The sequence below is a fragment of the Girardinichthys multiradiatus genome, chromosome 18, assembly GCF_021462225.1.
Source record: "Girardinichthys multiradiatus isolate DD_20200921_A chromosome 18, DD_fGirMul_XY1, whole genome shotgun sequence".
In the NCBI taxonomy this organism is placed as follows: Eukaryota; Metazoa; Chordata; class Actinopteri; order Cyprinodontiformes; family Goodeidae; genus Girardinichthys; species Girardinichthys multiradiatus.
Window position 1 is genome coordinate 32471829 of NC_061810.1, and position 18670 is coordinate 32490498.

The 18670-nt window shown below is 37.0% G+C and overlaps 1 protein-coding gene across 1 annotated transcript in view; it reads right to left on the reverse strand.

Annotated features, from left to right (window-relative positions):
* Positions 1-18670, reverse strand: part of b3glcta (beta 3-glucosyltransferase a) — a 152614-nt gene that overhangs the window by 46669 nt on the left and 87275 nt on the right. The window contains exons 4-6 of the mRNA XM_047392711.1: positions 15466-15575; positions 2046-2122; positions 1376-1487 (exon numbers count right to left, since the gene is read on the reverse strand). Coding sequence (XP_047248667.1) covers positions 1376-1487; positions 2046-2122; positions 15466-15575 — 299 coding nt within the window. The remainder of the gene's footprint in view (positions 1-1375; positions 1488-2045; positions 2123-15465; positions 15576-18670) is intronic.

Below are 18670 nucleotides of genomic sequence, written 5' to 3' on the forward strand. Positions count from 1 at the left end.
ATCTTCATCTTCATAAAGCTTTTCAGCAGATGGAAGCATGAAGTGCTCCAAAATCTCCTGATAGCTAGCTGCATTGACCCTGCCCTTGATAAAACACAGTGGACCAACACCAGCAGCTGACACGGCACCCCAGACCATCACTGACTGTGGGTACTTGACACTGGACTTCTGGCATTTTGGCATTTCCTTCTCCCCAGTCTTCCTCCAGACTCTGGCACATTGATTTCCGAATGACATGCAGAATTTGCTTTCATCCGAAAAAAGTACTTTGGACCACTGAGCAACAGTCCAGTGCTGCTTCTCTGTAGCCCAGGTCTGGGGAATGCGGCACCTGTAGCCCATTTCCTGCACACGCCTGTGCACGGTGGCTCTGGATGTTTCTACTCCATACTCAGTCCACTGCTTCCGCAGGTCCCCCAAGGTCTGGAATTGGCCCTTCTCCACAATCTTCCTCAGGGTCCGGTCACCTCTTCTCACTGTGCAGCGTTTTCTGCCACACTTTTTCCTTCCCACAGACTTCCCACTGAGGTGCCTTGATACAGCACTCTGGGAACAGCCTATTCGTTCAGAAATTTCTTTCTGTGTCTTACCCTCTTGCTTGAGGGTGTCAATAGTGGCCTTCTGGACAGCAGTCAGGTCGGCAGTCTTACCCATGATTGGGGTTTTGAGTGATGAACCAGGCTGGGAGTTTTAAAGGCCTCAGGAATCTTTTGCAAGTGTTTAGAGTTAACTCGTTGATTCAGATGATTAGGTTCATAGCTCGTTTAGAGACCCTTTTAATAATATGCTAATTTTGTGAGATAGGAATTTTGGGTTTTCATGAGCTGTATGCCAAAATCATCCGTATTAAGACAATAAAAGACCTGAAATATTTCAGTTAGTGTGCAATGAATCTAAAATATATGAATGTTAAATTTTCATCATGACATTATAGAAAATAATGAACTTTATCACAATATGCTAATTTTTTGAGAAGGACCTGTATATATATATATATACACACACACACACAGAAAATGTGTAAGTTGATTAATAAGGTAGACTCAGTTTCATAGTACAATTTCTTGGATTAATTTTGTCACTTTAATTCAAACCAAATTGCATCACATCAGATTGCAACAAACTGTTTACTCAAAAAACTGAATCAAAGTGCATCGTGATAAAGGGGTCAATAGGATCCTGTCATATTCTTTTTTTTTATCCTGTAGCTTGCATGAATCGATAGAATCATAGGTTGTGTATCCATATACCTCTTATTTTACAAATACTTTTGCAAGGCACTATATCTCTTAATTGTAGTGATGATCAAATAAAATGATTAAATGAAGAACTGAGGGATTTCATGTTTTGTAAAATTAAATTAAATTAAATTCACCTTATCCTTGTGAAATTTTGCCAGGACTTGAAAAAGATGAACCATCTTCACATTTGTTTCCTCTTCAAGAAATACAATCCAGGATGAGTTTTTCTCAAAAGACTGGGACAGGCTGAAGAAAAAACACACAAAAAAACAGGCTAATCAAAGCTAGAGCTGAATAATAAAATAATGATCAACAGAGCAGTGACATGCACTACGCAAACAGACAAAAACCAGAGAGACAATCCAACTGGGGCTCCCTCTCACCCAAATCAGATCAAGGCAGTCACAGAGTTTTATCCAAGAGAAAATAAAGTAAAAAAGGCAACTAAGCTTCCACAGACAGGCTGAACAATGGTGTGATCTTACTTTAAACTTCCAAGTTCTGCATCTTTGTTATGGGTGAGAATTACAGAAGTTGCTAGATTCTTATAAAGGATGGAGAAAGTTTTATCATGCTGTTAGCACTGATGATTAACTGGACTAATTGGCCTATTTTCAAACCCACAAACAAATTAAAAAGGAATTGATCATAATGTGAAGCCATCAGTCACAATTACTGTGGGGCTTTTCAACAAACTTAGTAAACAAACAGTCATAAAAGGTTACATTTTTTAAAATAAGATACAGTGGTGTCGGTAAAAATGTGGTTTTCACGTAAACATGAACTCTGAACAATGATACTTACTAAGGCAGAAGAGGAAGGATGCTCCAATCTCCCTCATTGTCTGATAAAGTGTGAAGAAGCAAAACCACGGGTGGTTTCTGAAACACATAAAGCAAATCAGAGAACTTTACAATAGCTTCACAAAGCTAAAGACAAACAACTAGCAAACAGTGACTGAAAGGCCAGCCGTTTTATTAGTGCTCTAGTGCATGTTTGCCAAAATCTTTTATTTAAAGGTGCTTTCTCATGGTTGTTTTATGTTTTGCTGTTTTTGAATAGACTGAATTTACATATTGCTTTTCTAGTCATACCAACTACTCTATTGTTAGTGTTAATATTTTATTGAGACATTATACTTTTATAAAATAAATTTCTGCCCTTCACAGCTGTTGATTTGCTGTCCATTAATGACAGCAGTGCATGCTCTAAGTGGACAGATATCTTGTGGGCATGTAGGAGATGTGAACTCAACAAGAGGAAGATAGATATCAACTGCGTACGGACAATGAGTCTTCATCCAACTAGGTTGGGGTCACTGGCCACAAACATATTGCAGAAAAGAAATGGGAGCTATTTTTTGTAGAAAGGAGCTCCCCTGAGAAGAGTATACATGTAGCTCTGTATATGTAATACAGGGAGTAATGTCTATAAAGTGATTATATCCAGTTGAGTATTTACCTATTCTGTTTTTCTTTTTGGAAACTCTTATTTGTTTTAAGTTCATCGGTCCTGTAACACTGGCTTGCATTCCTACCAATGTAAAAACAAAACAAATCCACAGATAAGAAGGCTAAATGTGTTCAATGAAAAGTGGAATTAAATGAGTGATTCTGAATATGACACTTTGATTCAACTGTCTCTACATGCATGCTCAGTATGAGGGATTGCTGCAAAGTCAACGCCAGTGACTGTCCACTGTCTCTACATGCTCATCTGGGAGGAGGGAATGCTGCAAGTCACTGACTGGATGCAATCTGCTGGGTTTCCTTAGATAGAAAAACGTTTTATCCAATTTGAATAAATAACTGAATCTGATTGCATTGTTCAATGATTAGGATTAATTGAAATGTACAGTATGTACCTGACTTTTGTGAAGTGCCTTGAGACAACATGTGTTGTGAATCGGCGCTATATAAATAAAACTGAATTGAATTGAAATTCAAAACATCAATAAATATTGAGAGTTGGATTTATTTCACAAAACGTTTTAACCCCTGGTTGACGATTGACAGAAACAAAAACAACCAGATATACTGAGGTTCTATGACTGACAACTGAGATGAAAAATCTGCTAGCAAAATATTTGAGTCATGTGAAGAAAAACAAATAGGCTGCATTAGAGTTACAAGAGAGGAAGGCCAAGTCCTAGCAGAAGATCATATGAAATGACTAGTTCCTTAAAAGGGTCAAGAACTACACTCTGTGGTACCTCCACATGCAAGGCGTCTGGTCTCAGACATGATCTATTTGACACAAACACTGTAGATTCTGCCAGAAAGGTTTGAACAAAACTACTTTACAGCTGGATATACTGAAAATATCGTGGAGCCTGTTAATTAAAATGCTGTAATCATTTTAATGAAATCATTTTAATGAAATACAGATGTTAGATAACGTAAGACCTGAACTGTGAACCAAACTGTGCTGGTTGAGTAACCATTCCACAACACCAATCCTGAAGGAGCCTGGGAACACAGCTTTTAAAGAGAAGTATTGCATAGTTTTGAAAAATGCAATTTGTAAATGTTTTATTTGTGAAAACAAAAAAGGGCCATTATTAGTTTTCCCAAATATAGGGCGGTCTTGTCTCATTCTTAAACCCCAAATATCTGGTATCATCTCCACTTATGAACTGGATGTATAGTTAAACCCTCAACCAGTCATTTAATGCAATTACTATTCTGTTTAAATGTTGTCCAATGTCTTGAGTAAAAAAAACATCAAACAGATCAGAGTAATCATTATCTGTAACAAACAAAAACAAAAAAAATGATTGACTAAATTAACCAAGAGAAGCATAGGTTAGATCAGACTCTTTTTTTAATTCACTGCTTAACATGCACACACAAAAAATAGTTTGGCTTAAAAACTATTTTTAACCATGCATTACGTATGCAAACAATATTTCACATGTTCTAATAACACATTTTGTTGAATATTTTCATTTATTACTTTTTTATTTTTGTGATTGACATTGAGAGATTAACAGATAACTGATCTAAATTCTTGTCACTGCTTTCTGCTACTGTCTGCTCATAATAAAGGGTGATCTTCTAAAACAGAGAAAGATCTGAAAACAAGTAGAAGATGTTTCATGACAAAGACAGAGCCAATAATTGCCTTCAATGAGAGGAATATGTTTTAGCATAATTTTCTGTTGTACAGACAGGAAAAGTATGAAAGGATTGTCAAAGAGAGCTTGTGCTGGCAGAGAAGAAAAACAAAGCAGCAGAGTCTGACACCGCGGTCCATCACGACACGGTCCAGTCGTCTGGCAGCAAGCCAGGACAAAGACTGAACCACTCTGTCTGACTACCGCTTGTTTCAAACACTAAACCTGACACTGCGTACACTTGTTAATTAGTATTGGGTTTGTTGTTTTATCAAATACAATAATCTTTATTATGATTATTTGGATCTCTAAAATATCCGTCTCTGCTGTTATCTATAAAAAAAGCTGTTGAGAAATATCCAACAAAAGTGGAAAAAGCTTATGGTTTTAAAACATTTTTAAAAACAGGTTTGTTGACATGGCCCTGATAAAGAAGCTATTCTCACAAACTCTACAAGAGCCAGGCTTTGTGAGAATAAGCTTATTATGAACAGCGTCAAGAGAATTGCAATTAGGAAAATGAAGGTTCAAAAGACCTTAACTGCTAAAAAACCTTAAATAATATGAAAAATAAGTCTAAATGTTTAACCTAAGGGACTGTGATACATGTTTACAGTCATATTTTAGTCGATTCTTGAATCAACAAATGGCTATAACCCAACTGCTGCATAAAATGCATGGTAGAACTATTTTTTTTTGTAATGTTTTAAGTGTTTACCTTCATCTAATTCCCTCCTAGTCTCAGTGTTTCTCTGTGGATAAGAACCTTGACTAAATGACAAACATACCTTATAAATGTGATGTGAATTTTCCTGGAAGGCAGAATGTTGGACTGCAAAAACACAGGCAGTGGGCGAACACAGATTACATATGTTTCTGTTTTGAAATAAGCAGATATCACATAATCTTTATCTACCGTGGGTGAAAAAGACCCATAAATAGAAATACTCATAATTCTGTACAATTTCACTTAATTTATAAGGTTTTCTAATTATTATTGCATTATTAATTTTGTCCTGACCTGTTTCATATTTTGTGACAACAGTATAAGGTCGAATTTATTTATACAAAAGAAGACTGCTAGATTTGGCTTTACAAATCCTATGATCATGTTTTTTGTGTGTGATTAAGTGCCTGGAACTTCTTTCTTTCAGAAGACCAGAAATTACTGATTTATTTATTCCTGTGATTGGTCTTTTTCTTAAAATAAATTCAAAATATTTCTAGTATATAATGCAACATATCCAAATCCACAGGGTCATAATGCTTGGTTCTAACACTTTTGGTATGCAAGAAGCAACATGTAAGACTGAAAATATCTGCAAAACTGCTTTGTGTCTTGGAGGCAGAAGAAGTTATGGACAGCTCAATATAATTGATAATCAGTCATAGTAGAAGGGGAGGGAGAATAAATAAAATTTCAGTGTTAGTAAATAAATCTGATGTACACATAGACGGATTCAGTGTTAGTAAATAAATCTGATGTACACATAGTCAATGCAAAGCAATTGCCTTGATGTAACTCATGATATTACCTCACACCATCATCGACAGACTCATTGTGAAACTACCTCCTAATCCCTATCATAAAACACAGTGCCTTGTAAATGTATTCAGGAACTTCTCCACATTTTGTCAGTTTATAATCAAAGACATTGTTTACAATTCGCAATCTTAAAAGTGTGGCAAGGATTTGTATTGAGGCCCCTTTGCTCTCACAGCGCTAAATAAAATCCAGTGCCACCAACTGCTTTTGAAAGGCACTTGATTAGAAAATTGAGTGTAACACTTGTGTGTAATTTAAACTCATTATACATACACCTGCTCTGAGAAGGCCGCAGAGGTTTGTTAGACATTATTAGAAAGCAAACAGCACCATGAAGATCAGAAAACATACCAGACAGATCTGGAATAATGTTTAAAGTGGAGTGTTGGATGGGTGTGAGGACTTGTTATCACTCATGTAAAAACCTTGGGTTGCAAGGCACCTGCACTATGCCTTCCTCCCTGTGTGTGTGAGATCATTGTTATCTCTGTGTGAACCAGCCTCCTTTCCGTCTCACACACACACACCCTGTCTGAACTGTCTGTTGAACTGTGCATATAAATAAAGAGATAGGGTGTCAAAACTTTGTAGTTTCACTGCAAAGTGGGCTACCCTTGTCACAAGTAACTATGACTGTATCGTTCTTACCTCTGAGTTGACTAAATAATACCTAACATTTATTGGTCCTTCGAAGCCGGATTAATTCAATAACCTTATTTCTCTTTGCTTTAACAGTGACTCTGGGATCCGTGGGGGAAGCCTGACGTCGAGCGAGGCACCGCTGCACAGCCTCCTTTAGCCGGAGTGGCTGAAAGTCCCGGTGTGTGTGAATTCACACCTGGCCAGTGGGTTATAGCCTTCCTCTGCGCGGGGTGACTCTCACAGGGTTCAAAGAGTCACCAAGAAGTCAACTCCGAGGTGAGACAGTTTTAAAATACAGTTCATAGGAAAAGTACTTAACAGTCGTTGGTAGTGCGTCGCCGGTAAGGACGCTGCATTCGAATGGTTTTATTCCACCGTGAAAGGGATAGTGACAAATTTGGTACAATCCCGCCGTGAAGGGGATTAAAGAAAACGACTGAGGATTATTCCCCTGCGAGGGAATAGAGTAAGCGCTATATAAATAAAAGAAGAAAAGTACTTAAAAGTCGTTGGTAGTGCGTCGCCGGTAAGGACGCTGCATTGGGATGGTTTTATTCCACCGTGAAAGGAATAGTGACAAATTAAGGTAGGGCCCCGCCAAGAAGGGGGCCAAATAAAACGACTAAGGGTTATTCCCCTGCGAGGGAATAGAATAAGCGCTATAAAAGTAAAAAGAACGGAGTAAATTGAGCTCATAAAATAACACCAAGTTAACTTAGAAAAATTACAAGGTACCTGAAACTAACTGTGTGACTGTGTTGTGTGTGTTTGGAGGACTAAGCATTTTAATAGAATCATAGCAGGATTCTGCTAGTCCTGTGTTTTCTTTTGCCCAGATTAAAACTACGTACTGGTGACTTTGGAGATTCAGGTCGGATTTCATTCCAGAAAATTAACACCGCTGCGAATTAGTCGCAGTAGAAGGGCGTGTTAATGTCCTCTCCTTAAAGTCTCATGCCAGTGACCTTTTATCTGGGACATTTATACTACAATTAAACTAACATAAAACATAATGGGGAAGAAACAAAGTAAACTAATTGACTTAGAAGGGGAGGTAAAGTTTATGGAGAACTATGTAAAAGGAGCAGGTATGATCTGTCATAGATGGAATAAAAAATAAAAAACATGGGTTTTTGGGCAAATTAGATACAAAGGATGTCTTAAAATTACAAGGGGATCTAAAATTAGCAATAATGAAAACTAAAAAGAGAAAAATAACAAAGAACAATGGGGAAAGAACAGAGAAAAAGCTCTGATTTAACAGAAATATGTGCACGATGGCATAAAAATACGGATTTTCAGGTAACTTAATTATCACTGAAATCCTAAAACTACACGGGGATCTTAAACTGGAGATTAAGCATTCAAAAGATTCAAGAGACAATAAAAAACCTTGCCAGATTATAATTTCAAAGGGGACTTTTCAGTCCCTGAGTGCTCACAGTTGATAAACAGATTAAAACAAAAAGATGAATTAAAAAAACAACAATAAGAGCAGCTTTTAACTGACATAGCCATAATACTGAGGCCTTAAGAAAAGCACAGAAAAAAAACTTTCAGCTTAACTGAAAACAAATAAAGGGGGGGGGCGGACTGCCACCCATCCCAGTTTAGAATACCAAGGTAGCCCCAAATTATAAAGACTAAGAGGTGGTTTTAGAGGACGTGGTAAAAGAAGTTAAAAGAGGAGGTGACAATGTGGACAACATGGAAACTGTCCAACTGGACAACCCAGTGAACAATGACTAGAGAAGAGAGAACAGAATGTTGTTAAAGAAGTAATCTGAGAGTAAAAGATTTTGTAGCCAAGCATTAGTGAGAAACAGGTGCTTTAAAAATCATTCTATGGTGTTATACTACCAACAATATCATGATAAAATGCAAAAGATTCATTTTACAGGGAAATAATTCCATATTTGGCTCAGATTGTTTGCATTCTTGATTTTTCCTCTTTGAGAGAAGTTAAATTTCAGCTCTGTGAAACGACCTTGATAAAGAGATGCAGCTGCCTGAAAACAAAGATAAAACTTCAGCAAACAGCAGAAGCCTGTCTCTGCTGAAAGGTCTGAAAAAAAATTGTAACTCTACCCTGCATGTGTCAAACTCAAGGTCCGCGGGCCAAAACCGGACCCCAGAAGTTTAGTGATTCTCTAGAAGTAGAGCCTTTTAATATGGTGATTGTGTGCTTGAATGTTATTTTGTCAATCAATAAGCAGTTTTGTCTACATTCTGCCACAATCTGCCTTTTGAAAATGTTTTGAATCTTGCTCTTTATGTATAAAAAAAAAAAAAAGAAAAGAAAAATTGGCTAAAGTCTGCAGACACAAAATGAACTTGGATTGAAGCTCTAACTATGTTTATTTAATCTGAGATCCTCTCCAAATGCAACAGTATATGTCAGTCTACATGAGATACTAACAACTTCACCTACTGGTATAATATAAAGATCTGATTGAATATGTGAAACAAACAATGATGAAAGTTTTTCAACAGGTGATGTTCATCCAGGAGGAAGACAGTGTTCCTAGGAAATGCAGCTCATTCATTAACAATCATTTTTTCTCCTATAGGTGGAAGTTTTGCTGACTAATCATAGGCTGGATCTATGAAACATTATGTGCACAGAACAAATGACCAAGGTTCTGACTGACTTATGAACCTCACTGACCTGACAATGATAACATGACACCCAACAGATAACACCTTTAAGGTGGACCCACTAAGACCACCTTATTGATTCTTGGTGAATAAAAAAAAAGAATTTAAGCATTCAAAACAGATCTAGTGGAAACAAAGGGGTTATGAGGAAACAATGTGCATTTTAAGAATAATAGAAGTCAAATTATGTTCAAATTTTTGCAAATAAAAATTACTCTGACAGAAAAATAAGTAAGTAGTGTGTGAATGTGTGTGAATGGGAATGACTGATTTCATTGTAATGCATCTTTGAGGGACCTTAAAAGCGCTAATAAAGGTCTGATGTTCTGATGATCTTTGCCAAATTTATATCTTAATAAGGTTTCCAGAATCTTTTCCGAAAAATCATATAAAGATAGCAAAGGTTCTACCTCTACTGAAAATACTGATAACCATAAGAAAGTTCATAGATCTGTCTTCAATTTTTCCTAATTCTTTTACAAACAGGTTATTTAAACTTTCATGTGGCCAAATGTCTGTGTTTGACTTTCTGTTTTTGTGAAATAAATGTCTGTTTCATGTTATGTAAAAATTAGAGTCCTCAACATACCATAATAATATTAGGTCAGTTCTCTATGGTAAAACAAAAAGATTTTAACAGATGTTTAGACTTTTTCCAGTCAGGTTCAAAATGATTGAATTAGACTCAAACTTAACATAAGATGAAATGAACCTTAACAGAATTACTGGACTGGACTGAAATAGAGAAAACGTGAGTTAATTGAAACAAACTTTAGTTACTTGAACTAAATACAAAGCTGACTGAAACTGTATGTTGTATCTATAAAACTGGGTAAGATAAACTAAGATTATAAGATATAATATGCCCTTCATTTTTTTGTGTTCATCAGTGAGTGAGTTTTTATTTTTTATTTTTAATAAGAACTAAACCAAGCATTATTTATAATAATAGCAACTACCAAAAATAGTGATCTCATTTTTAAATGTAATAAGGACTTACTTTATAAACTATGGTAAAAAAGAATAATAAGAATTTGGAAAAACAGAGGCTTTAAACCTCTGCAGGAACAGCACTGACACTGTCAAAAGTGGATCCTAATACAGGAATCTGGAAGCTCATTCTAGCGTGGACAGTCAAAGTCCATCCAAGGATACATTTAGATGAGGCAGAGGGACAAATACAGGGCTTAGCTGAGAGCAAAGAGAGCAACATGCATCCTGTCCTAGCTGCTGTCCCACCTGAACTGTGGTCCCAATCATCAACTGATGTAGGGCTTATAAAGGGGTTCCCACCATACAAGGTTAAACTAATATCTGAAAAAAGGCCATTAGTCCGTCAATACCCCTTAAAGCCAGAAGCTGAAGAAGATACTAAGCCAGTAATACAAGATATGTTGAAGTCAGGAATATTAAGAGAAGCACCTGACGCTACATGCAAGGCATATCACACTGACATCGCTATTATTATCACAGCCAAACATAACTCTAAAAAGATGTGCCCTTTAAATCCAAGTACTCTAATACCTACTGCAGAAGATGGAAAACCACATTCTTATAAAGCAAAAGTTGAAGAAGACACCAAACCCAGAAGAGACATTTCTCAAACCCTTATACCAGATTCATGTGTTGTGTTTGTAGATGGCTCAGCATCTAAAGATGAATATGGAAAGAATAGAGTTGGTTATGCAGTAACAACCATCGATAGGATAATAGAAGCTAAATCTCTACCCAATACATGCTCAGCCCAAACAGCAGAATTATATGCTGTAGTAAGAGCATGTGAATTACATGAGGGACAAATACTTACTATATACACAGACAGCCAATACGTTTTCGGATCAGTACATCACCATGCTAAGATTTGGCAAAATAGAGGTTTTAAAACATCATCAGGGACAGAACTAACTCATTTCAACCTATTAAAGAGAAAATGTCAGATCTGCTATTTATAGACACAGACGTGCTGAAAGACGCCCAACAGTCAGCACCCAAGACAGAAATAAAGGCCTGGCTAAAGAGAGGAGCACAGAAAAAAGATGACATCTATCAGATAGAAGATAAACCAATCCTCCCAAAAAAGTTATACAACACAGCGGCTACAGTGACACATTGGGAAGACCCACGTGTCAAGGGGGGAATATGTCACATCTGGTAAAGCATTAATGCTACACTATAAATATTTCTGACTATGCAAATAATTTTTGCAGATCATGCATAATTTGTTGCAAACACAGGGGAAGAAATATTGCCTAGTTGTAATAGATGAACCTAGTGACACATTTCTTCCCCACATATGGTATCCCACAGATTATAAGGTCAGATAATGGAACTCATTTTGTAAATAAATTAATAGAACTAAGTTCTAAAGCATTAGGGTTTCAGTTAAAGATTAAGGAAAACAATGGAAGAAACAGGGAGGCCATGGCCCGAATGCCTATCCCTGGTTAATTATGGATGAGAATAACTCCAAATCAAACTGGTCTTACTCCATTTGCCACCTACTGTACATCATTGTATGGCTCCACCCACTATATTCTGAGTCTGAGATCACGTGACACCAAGTTGCTGATGTGAATTTGTATTCTCAAAGAAATAGTACATGGCAGACCGTTTTCTCTGCCCTCTGACATGAATGAAATAGAGAAAGCACAACAGGAACCTTCATTAGCTGAGTGGATGAATAAAATGTTGCAGACAAAAGAAGAACAAATGTCCAGTGGTCTGCCGATAATCTCTGCTCCTATCCCACAGAATGAGGCCTGGAGACCTGGTCCTGATTAAGACACTCCACCGGAAGGATTGGAGCACTCCTTGGTGGAAAGGGCCGTTTCAAATACTCCTGACAACGCCCACAGTTCTGAAAATAGCAGAGAGGCCTTCCTGGATCCATAAAAGCCACTGTAAGCCAGTTTTGCCATTACAGGAGCCAGATCAACCGACGGGGTAGCAGAGGAAGTCCGGGTTCAAAGATGGCCCAGCGTCTCAAACCGGTGAAGAAAACAGCTGATCTGCGCCCAATTATAAAATGGCTCTCTGTAACTTGTGGACAGGACTGATAAGCCTGAGCTTAATTCTGGTAGCAGGACTCTTTCTCTATCTAAAGCAGGATCCACAGGAGGTGATACCGAACCAGAAGAGATGGACATCAGACGGGACCCATCTCAGAACACTGACGGAAGAACATGACGCACATCCATTCCTACAGAATTTCTGGTATTGTTCATGGTGGCATATGCAACACTGAACCAGGTAGAAATGCACGAAAATGAAGGGGACGATTATGATGACATGTTGTAAATAAATCACATCAAAAGCCTGAGTGTACTCATACATTGTATTTCATAAAATAACCTTACAGCAGAAAATCGGAAGAAGTTGTTGCTTAAGTGAAATGAGAAAAAGTACAATGATGACATAAACAGGGCAGATTTTTTAATTCTTTTTTTTTTTATGATTTCAAGTATTATTCTTTTATTTTTATGATTTCAAGTATTATTCTTTTTTTTTTATGATTTCAAGTATTATTCTTTTATTTTTATGATTTCAAGTATTATTCTTTTATTTTTATGATTTCAAGTATCATTATTTTATTTTTATGATTTCAAGTATTATTCTTTTATTTTTATGATTTCAAGTATCATTATTTTATTTTTATGATTTCAAGTATTAATCAACATTTAACTTTTAATGGTCGCCGAGGGCGGCGGGGCCGTATGAGTATTTCCCACAAAATATAATCTGTTTACCGTCCGTGGGTTTTCGCTCATACAAAGTATTTTTCTTACTCGTTTTTATATTAAATGTTTTTACTTGTGATAAAAGGAGGGACTGTTGGATGGGTGTGAGGACTTGTTATCACTCATGTAAAAACCTTGGGTTGCAAGGCACCTGCACTATGCCTTCCTCCCTGTGTGTGTGAGATCATTGTTATCTCTGTGTGAACCAGCCTCCTTTCCGTCTCACACACACACACCCTGTCTGAACTGTCTGTTGAACTGTGCATATAAATAAAGAGATAGGGTGTCAAAACTTTGTAGTTTCACTGCAAAGTGGGCTACCCTTGTCACAAGTAACTATGACTGTATCGTTCTTACCTCTGAGTTGACTAAATAATACCTAACATGGAGTTAGGTTAAAGAGCAAAAAACCTTTCAACAGCTTCCAAAATACCGTTCAATTCAGGTTGGACATTCAGGTGGGGTAATCTGTCAACAGGACAATTATAAGATGGACATTTCACTATTCAGGAAGATTTGTCTAAACCCCACATGAAGACAAAGGGGCTTATAGTGAAAAGATTGGTCAGAGCTGATGAAAAGACAGATGTATCTACAGCACAACTCTGGTAAAAAATCTGTTAGAGGCTCCGGAAGACTTGAGACTATGGAGGAAGGTCACACTAAACGTACAGCCATACCTACAATGGAATGGTTTAGATCAAGCCATATTCATGTATTAGAATGTCTTAGTTAAAGTCAAGACCTATTGAGAATCTTTAGCAAGATTTAAATATAGCTGTCAGCTGATGCTCTCCATCAAATCTGACCCATGTAGATTATACAATCCAGATATGGAAGCCTAGATTTCCCTGCAACCTTGCTCCTTAGCATTAAACGAACAAGGAGATCTTTCCAAGGCAGCTTAGAGACATCATTTGGCCAATCTTTCTTGGATCTGAGAAGGGACAAAACACCTAACCAAGTTCTGCCCGGTGTCAAAGATAATTTTTAGAACAACTCCACTGAAACATCTCAGAGTTTCATTTTTTCATTAATTCTATGTTTTTAGGTATTTTACATGTGTACAAAACACTCCCACCATCTATCACCCCGATTGGCACTGTTATGTTGACCTAACTCAGTGTCAGCCTGGGACACTTACCGCACCAGGATGTTACATGACCTTATAAAAACATACAACTCCACTCCATGGCCTTAGATTCTGCAGCATCATGTTTATTTGGAAATACCATTGCAATGTTACTCCTAAAAGTTTTGGCCCTTAAAGTTTTTGAGTCTTTTAAAGATTGCTGGAAAAATATAACGTATCCATGTTTTGTTTTTAAATTTTTAATGATTGCCCTTTTTAACTTTTATTCATTTTAACTAAATAAATGCAGGTTTTAGTATCTCTATTATTTAAGAAAAAAAAAACCTAAAAAAATATTTTTTAATTGGTAAATTTTCAGTAAGTGGAACCTAGCTGAAAATATGAAAATAAAAATTTGAAGGAATATCAACTTTGAGAAACAAAAACATAATTAAAAACAGAAATCAAAATGCAATATTTTGAATTGAGTTTATAGGAGAAAATGCAGAAGCTAAACAAACTCCTCTATAAAAGGAGTACATGAAAATATATGAAAGATTTCCCTCAAAAAAATCATGACACAATAAAATTTATCCCATACACGCCCTGGTCAAATGTTATTCCATTTAAATCAAGACAGTAGCAATTAATCTAAATGAAAATTTAAAAACAAAAATAAAATATCCAGGGACTTAGGAGGGTTATTAATCATAACCATAAATTGATACAAAAACAAGCGCAATCTGCTTCCATATGACGGTCTTGATATGTGGGGCTGCTACAGTGTTCTGGAAGCTGTAAAAAATTTGAACTGTCTTTTATACCCTAACTCCTGGATGTATTTAGTGCAAACTGCTCTGTGAATCCCGAACAGAAATAAAGTAAATAGTGGGAGCAAAGCAGTGAGAAAAAATAGAGACTGAACTGCTTCATGAATTTTTCCCTCAGTGTATCCAGAATGTGAAAAAGATTTGCCACCATTTTGTCTTTGCAGTACTATCAAAAGTAGCACATTCAGATGCAGTGTCCTCATTCTCCTTCAGTGCTGCTCAAGATTTCCTAATTATATAAAATTATAAGTAACCGCATGTCACAAAGAGCTAAAAGTGCTAAATATTTTAAATTACACTTTCATATTTAAGACTCATGTACTTTACAAGAAGGGGCCATAGAGTATATAAATAATTTTCAATGCTATCATTTAATATTAAAATCTAGAGTATTTCTTTTTATTTTCACAGATGGCAAAAATTATTTTTTGTGTAAATAAATATATGGCATGTAAATATTTTTTACAAACCAGTGTTGGCAGCGTGGGACATAAACATTTAGATTCAGCAATATGTTTATTTTTCTGACAGCAAAGGTTAATTTCAATCTCTGAGTTTAGACGTGCTGTCTCTGCGCCACTCTAAGATAATGGCTACATGAGAAAAAGCACATTTCAATCTTACCTCTGTGAAGCCACGTGCCTGCTTCAGTAAATCTGCTCTCCGTTTTTCCGCCTGCCTCACATGGAAGGAGTGGCTTTGACTCTGGACGACAAACACTATTTCCCGCAGGTCTGGAGGAACACAAAGGACAGAGATGTGAGACTGTTCGCGTACTGTGAAAACGGATTATGGCAATCGATGACCTTCTAAAAGTAAGACAACATAAGAGTCAAAGTCTGAATAACTGAGGTGACCTTGGCTAATCTCCATTATTGGCATGATAATAATAACCACAACTCCATGAGAATAATTGACTCGGGAGAGAGTATGTAAATGCCACAGCATAGACTGTTTTATTAAATAAAGATTAGCAGTCAGATGGGGTGAGGTTCAATAACACCCAAAAGGTTGACAAAGCCCAGCTGTCCACTTCCAGCATAATTAAACTGGTTGCATCATGAGTTCAGCTATGATAATGCAATGTTTAGACTTTAAGCCTAATAAAATATGCCTATAAATAGGGAATAAAGGCTGCTCTGACTCTGACAGCATGTGTAGATTCCATCTTTGTCATTGAAGCAACTAGCTGCAGGTCCTCCTCATGTGAAATACATTTGCAGGACTGCAAATGGAAAATGGCTCAGGGAAGAACCCTGTTTGCTTCACAAACAAGTTCACATAAACCCTGTGGCTCTCATGACAACACAAAATAAAAACAAAGGACCAGAGGGAATGGAAAAAAAAGTGTGTCATTTTGTCTTTGACTCCGTGCAGTGACATTGGATGACACTTCAATCCCACAAGCTGTCCTTTGTGTCGATTTAAAGTCAGTGGAACCTGACTGAAATGACTGTCACAACAAACAGGGCTTTGTAGTAATTTAGAGCGCAGATGTAGGATGCAATACCAGGCCAGCAGAATAATGAAAAATAACTCTGCTTACCTCGGCAAAATGCATTGGTTAGTTGAGCGTTTATACAGCATATGGTCATAAAGAGTATACAATGTAATACATTTTAATTACCCAACAGAATGCCCTCTTTGCGAACTACTACCAAATTTGATTGATAACAGTATTTTAATGTTTCAAAAGTTAAATAGAAGCAGTGACTTGCAAAAATATTTACACGCCTTAAACGTTTTCTCATTTTGTTACATTATAACCACAAACTTGAATGTATTTTATTGAGAATTTAACTAATAGATAAATAAGAAGAGCACATAATTGTGAAGTAGAACAAAAGAGATACTTGGCTTTCAAATTATTTACATATACCATTCTGAAAAGTGTAGCATGCATTGGTATTCAGTCCCCTTTACTCTTATACCCCTAAATAGAATTCTGTGCAACCAATTCTCCTGCACCTTAAAAATGGTTTGACTGCAAACCTACCAAACAATGGCGGTCCACCAAAACTGACAGGCTCATCAAAACAGGCATTTATTAGAAAAGGAACTTTGGAGGAGGTGCAGAGATCCAGTACTTAGATGAGTGAATGAAGTTGACATAACTTTTTGTCGTGCACCCCACGAATCTGTGCTTTATGATACAATGGCAAGAATAAAGCCACTGTTGAAAGAAAGCCATAAAAAGTCATGTTTACAGCTGTTCACAAGCTACAAAGGGGACAGAGCAAACACATGGAAGGAGGTGCTCTGTTTAAACGGGGCCCAAATGTAACTTTTTTTGCCAACATAAAATATATTGTGGAGGAAAATTAACACTGCACATTACCCTGAAGACACCACAATGTTACAATGATCCTAAGCAGCAGCCACAGTTACAGTAGAATGACTTAGATAAAGCATATTCATGTGTTAGAATTGTCCAGAAAAAGTCCCAAACTAAATCCAGCTGAGATTCTGTGATTTGATAATCACAATATAAAGACGCTATCCATTCAGTCCAAATGATTTGAGAAATTTGGCAAAGAACAGGAATACATTTCAGTAAGTAGATGAGGAAAGCAGGTAGAGATATACCCCATAAGACTTAAGGCTGCAACCGAAGTGAAATGTTGTCCTACAAACTATGAACTCAGAGGAGGCTGAATATAAACCCATGTGTCTCATTCTTTCAATTTTACAATTAAGCACAGTTTTGCGATGGTCAGTCAGAAAATGTAAAAATGTTCAAGGGGCATTGCTTTTCCAAGGCACTGTTGCAGTCAATTTAAACCAGGTCTAAAATGCATTTGAATGAACTGATCAGTGCAAGGATTAACAATGGCAAGATGGGGTGCAATAGCTTTACCCCAGTTACAGTACTTGTCACCACAGGCTGTTATCAGAGACCAGGATCAGAGACAGATATGTCACAGCAGAAAATCTATACCAGATCTTTTTTAATAAAGGACTGTAGGAGTGTAACTCCCTTATCTACCTAGCCTTGAGGTCCGTCGAGGCGAGAAATTACTCACAAAATCCCAGCATGTCCATCTCCCAACAGATCCAGTCTCAAGAGCGGATGTTGATGAGAACACCACCACATCACCTCTAGATGTCTTTCTGCTGTTGTTGCTAAGTGAGTGACTGTATGTAAGTGAGTGACTGTATGTGAGCATGTGCTAGCATTGAGCTGCTTTTAAAGCAGTTATTCTCACCCCAGGTGAAACATCATGCTCCTGATACTGCAAAGTACAGCAATAGTGCTTAAAAAAGGCAAAATCAGATAAGCCCTTTGCCAATTTCTCATTGTATAGATAATGCATACGTGGTGTCAAAGCAAAGGAGAATGAGAGGCAAAAAAGGAAACTAATTAAAACTGAATTCAATGGCCATGACTCCACACTAATGGCTTTCGATTAATCATCAAACTACGAGGAGAAAAAGGGGAAAAGGAAAAATCCTGTTATGGTGCCCTTCTTCCTCCGTCTCTATCATTTCTGTGTCCTTCTGCTTGTTCAAAATCACCTTTGTGCACCATATTGATAATCATGGCAGTGCTACATCCAATCAATACATGTACCTGTCTTAAAAAGTGCAGGAAAAAAAGAGTTATAGCAATGCCTTTGGTGGCAAAGATGCTCCAGGTTATTTTTAATGAAAGGGGAAGACTACACAGAAAATAGTTAAAAGGTGAAGGCTGCATTTTCTGAAAGAAAAATTGTGGATAGCAACACTACTGTAAAAAAAGTGTTGGGGGGCTGGTGGCTCAGTCAAGACTGATGACATATTTCCTAAAGTAAGACTAAAGTGATACAGAGATAGGTGTTGGGATGAAAAT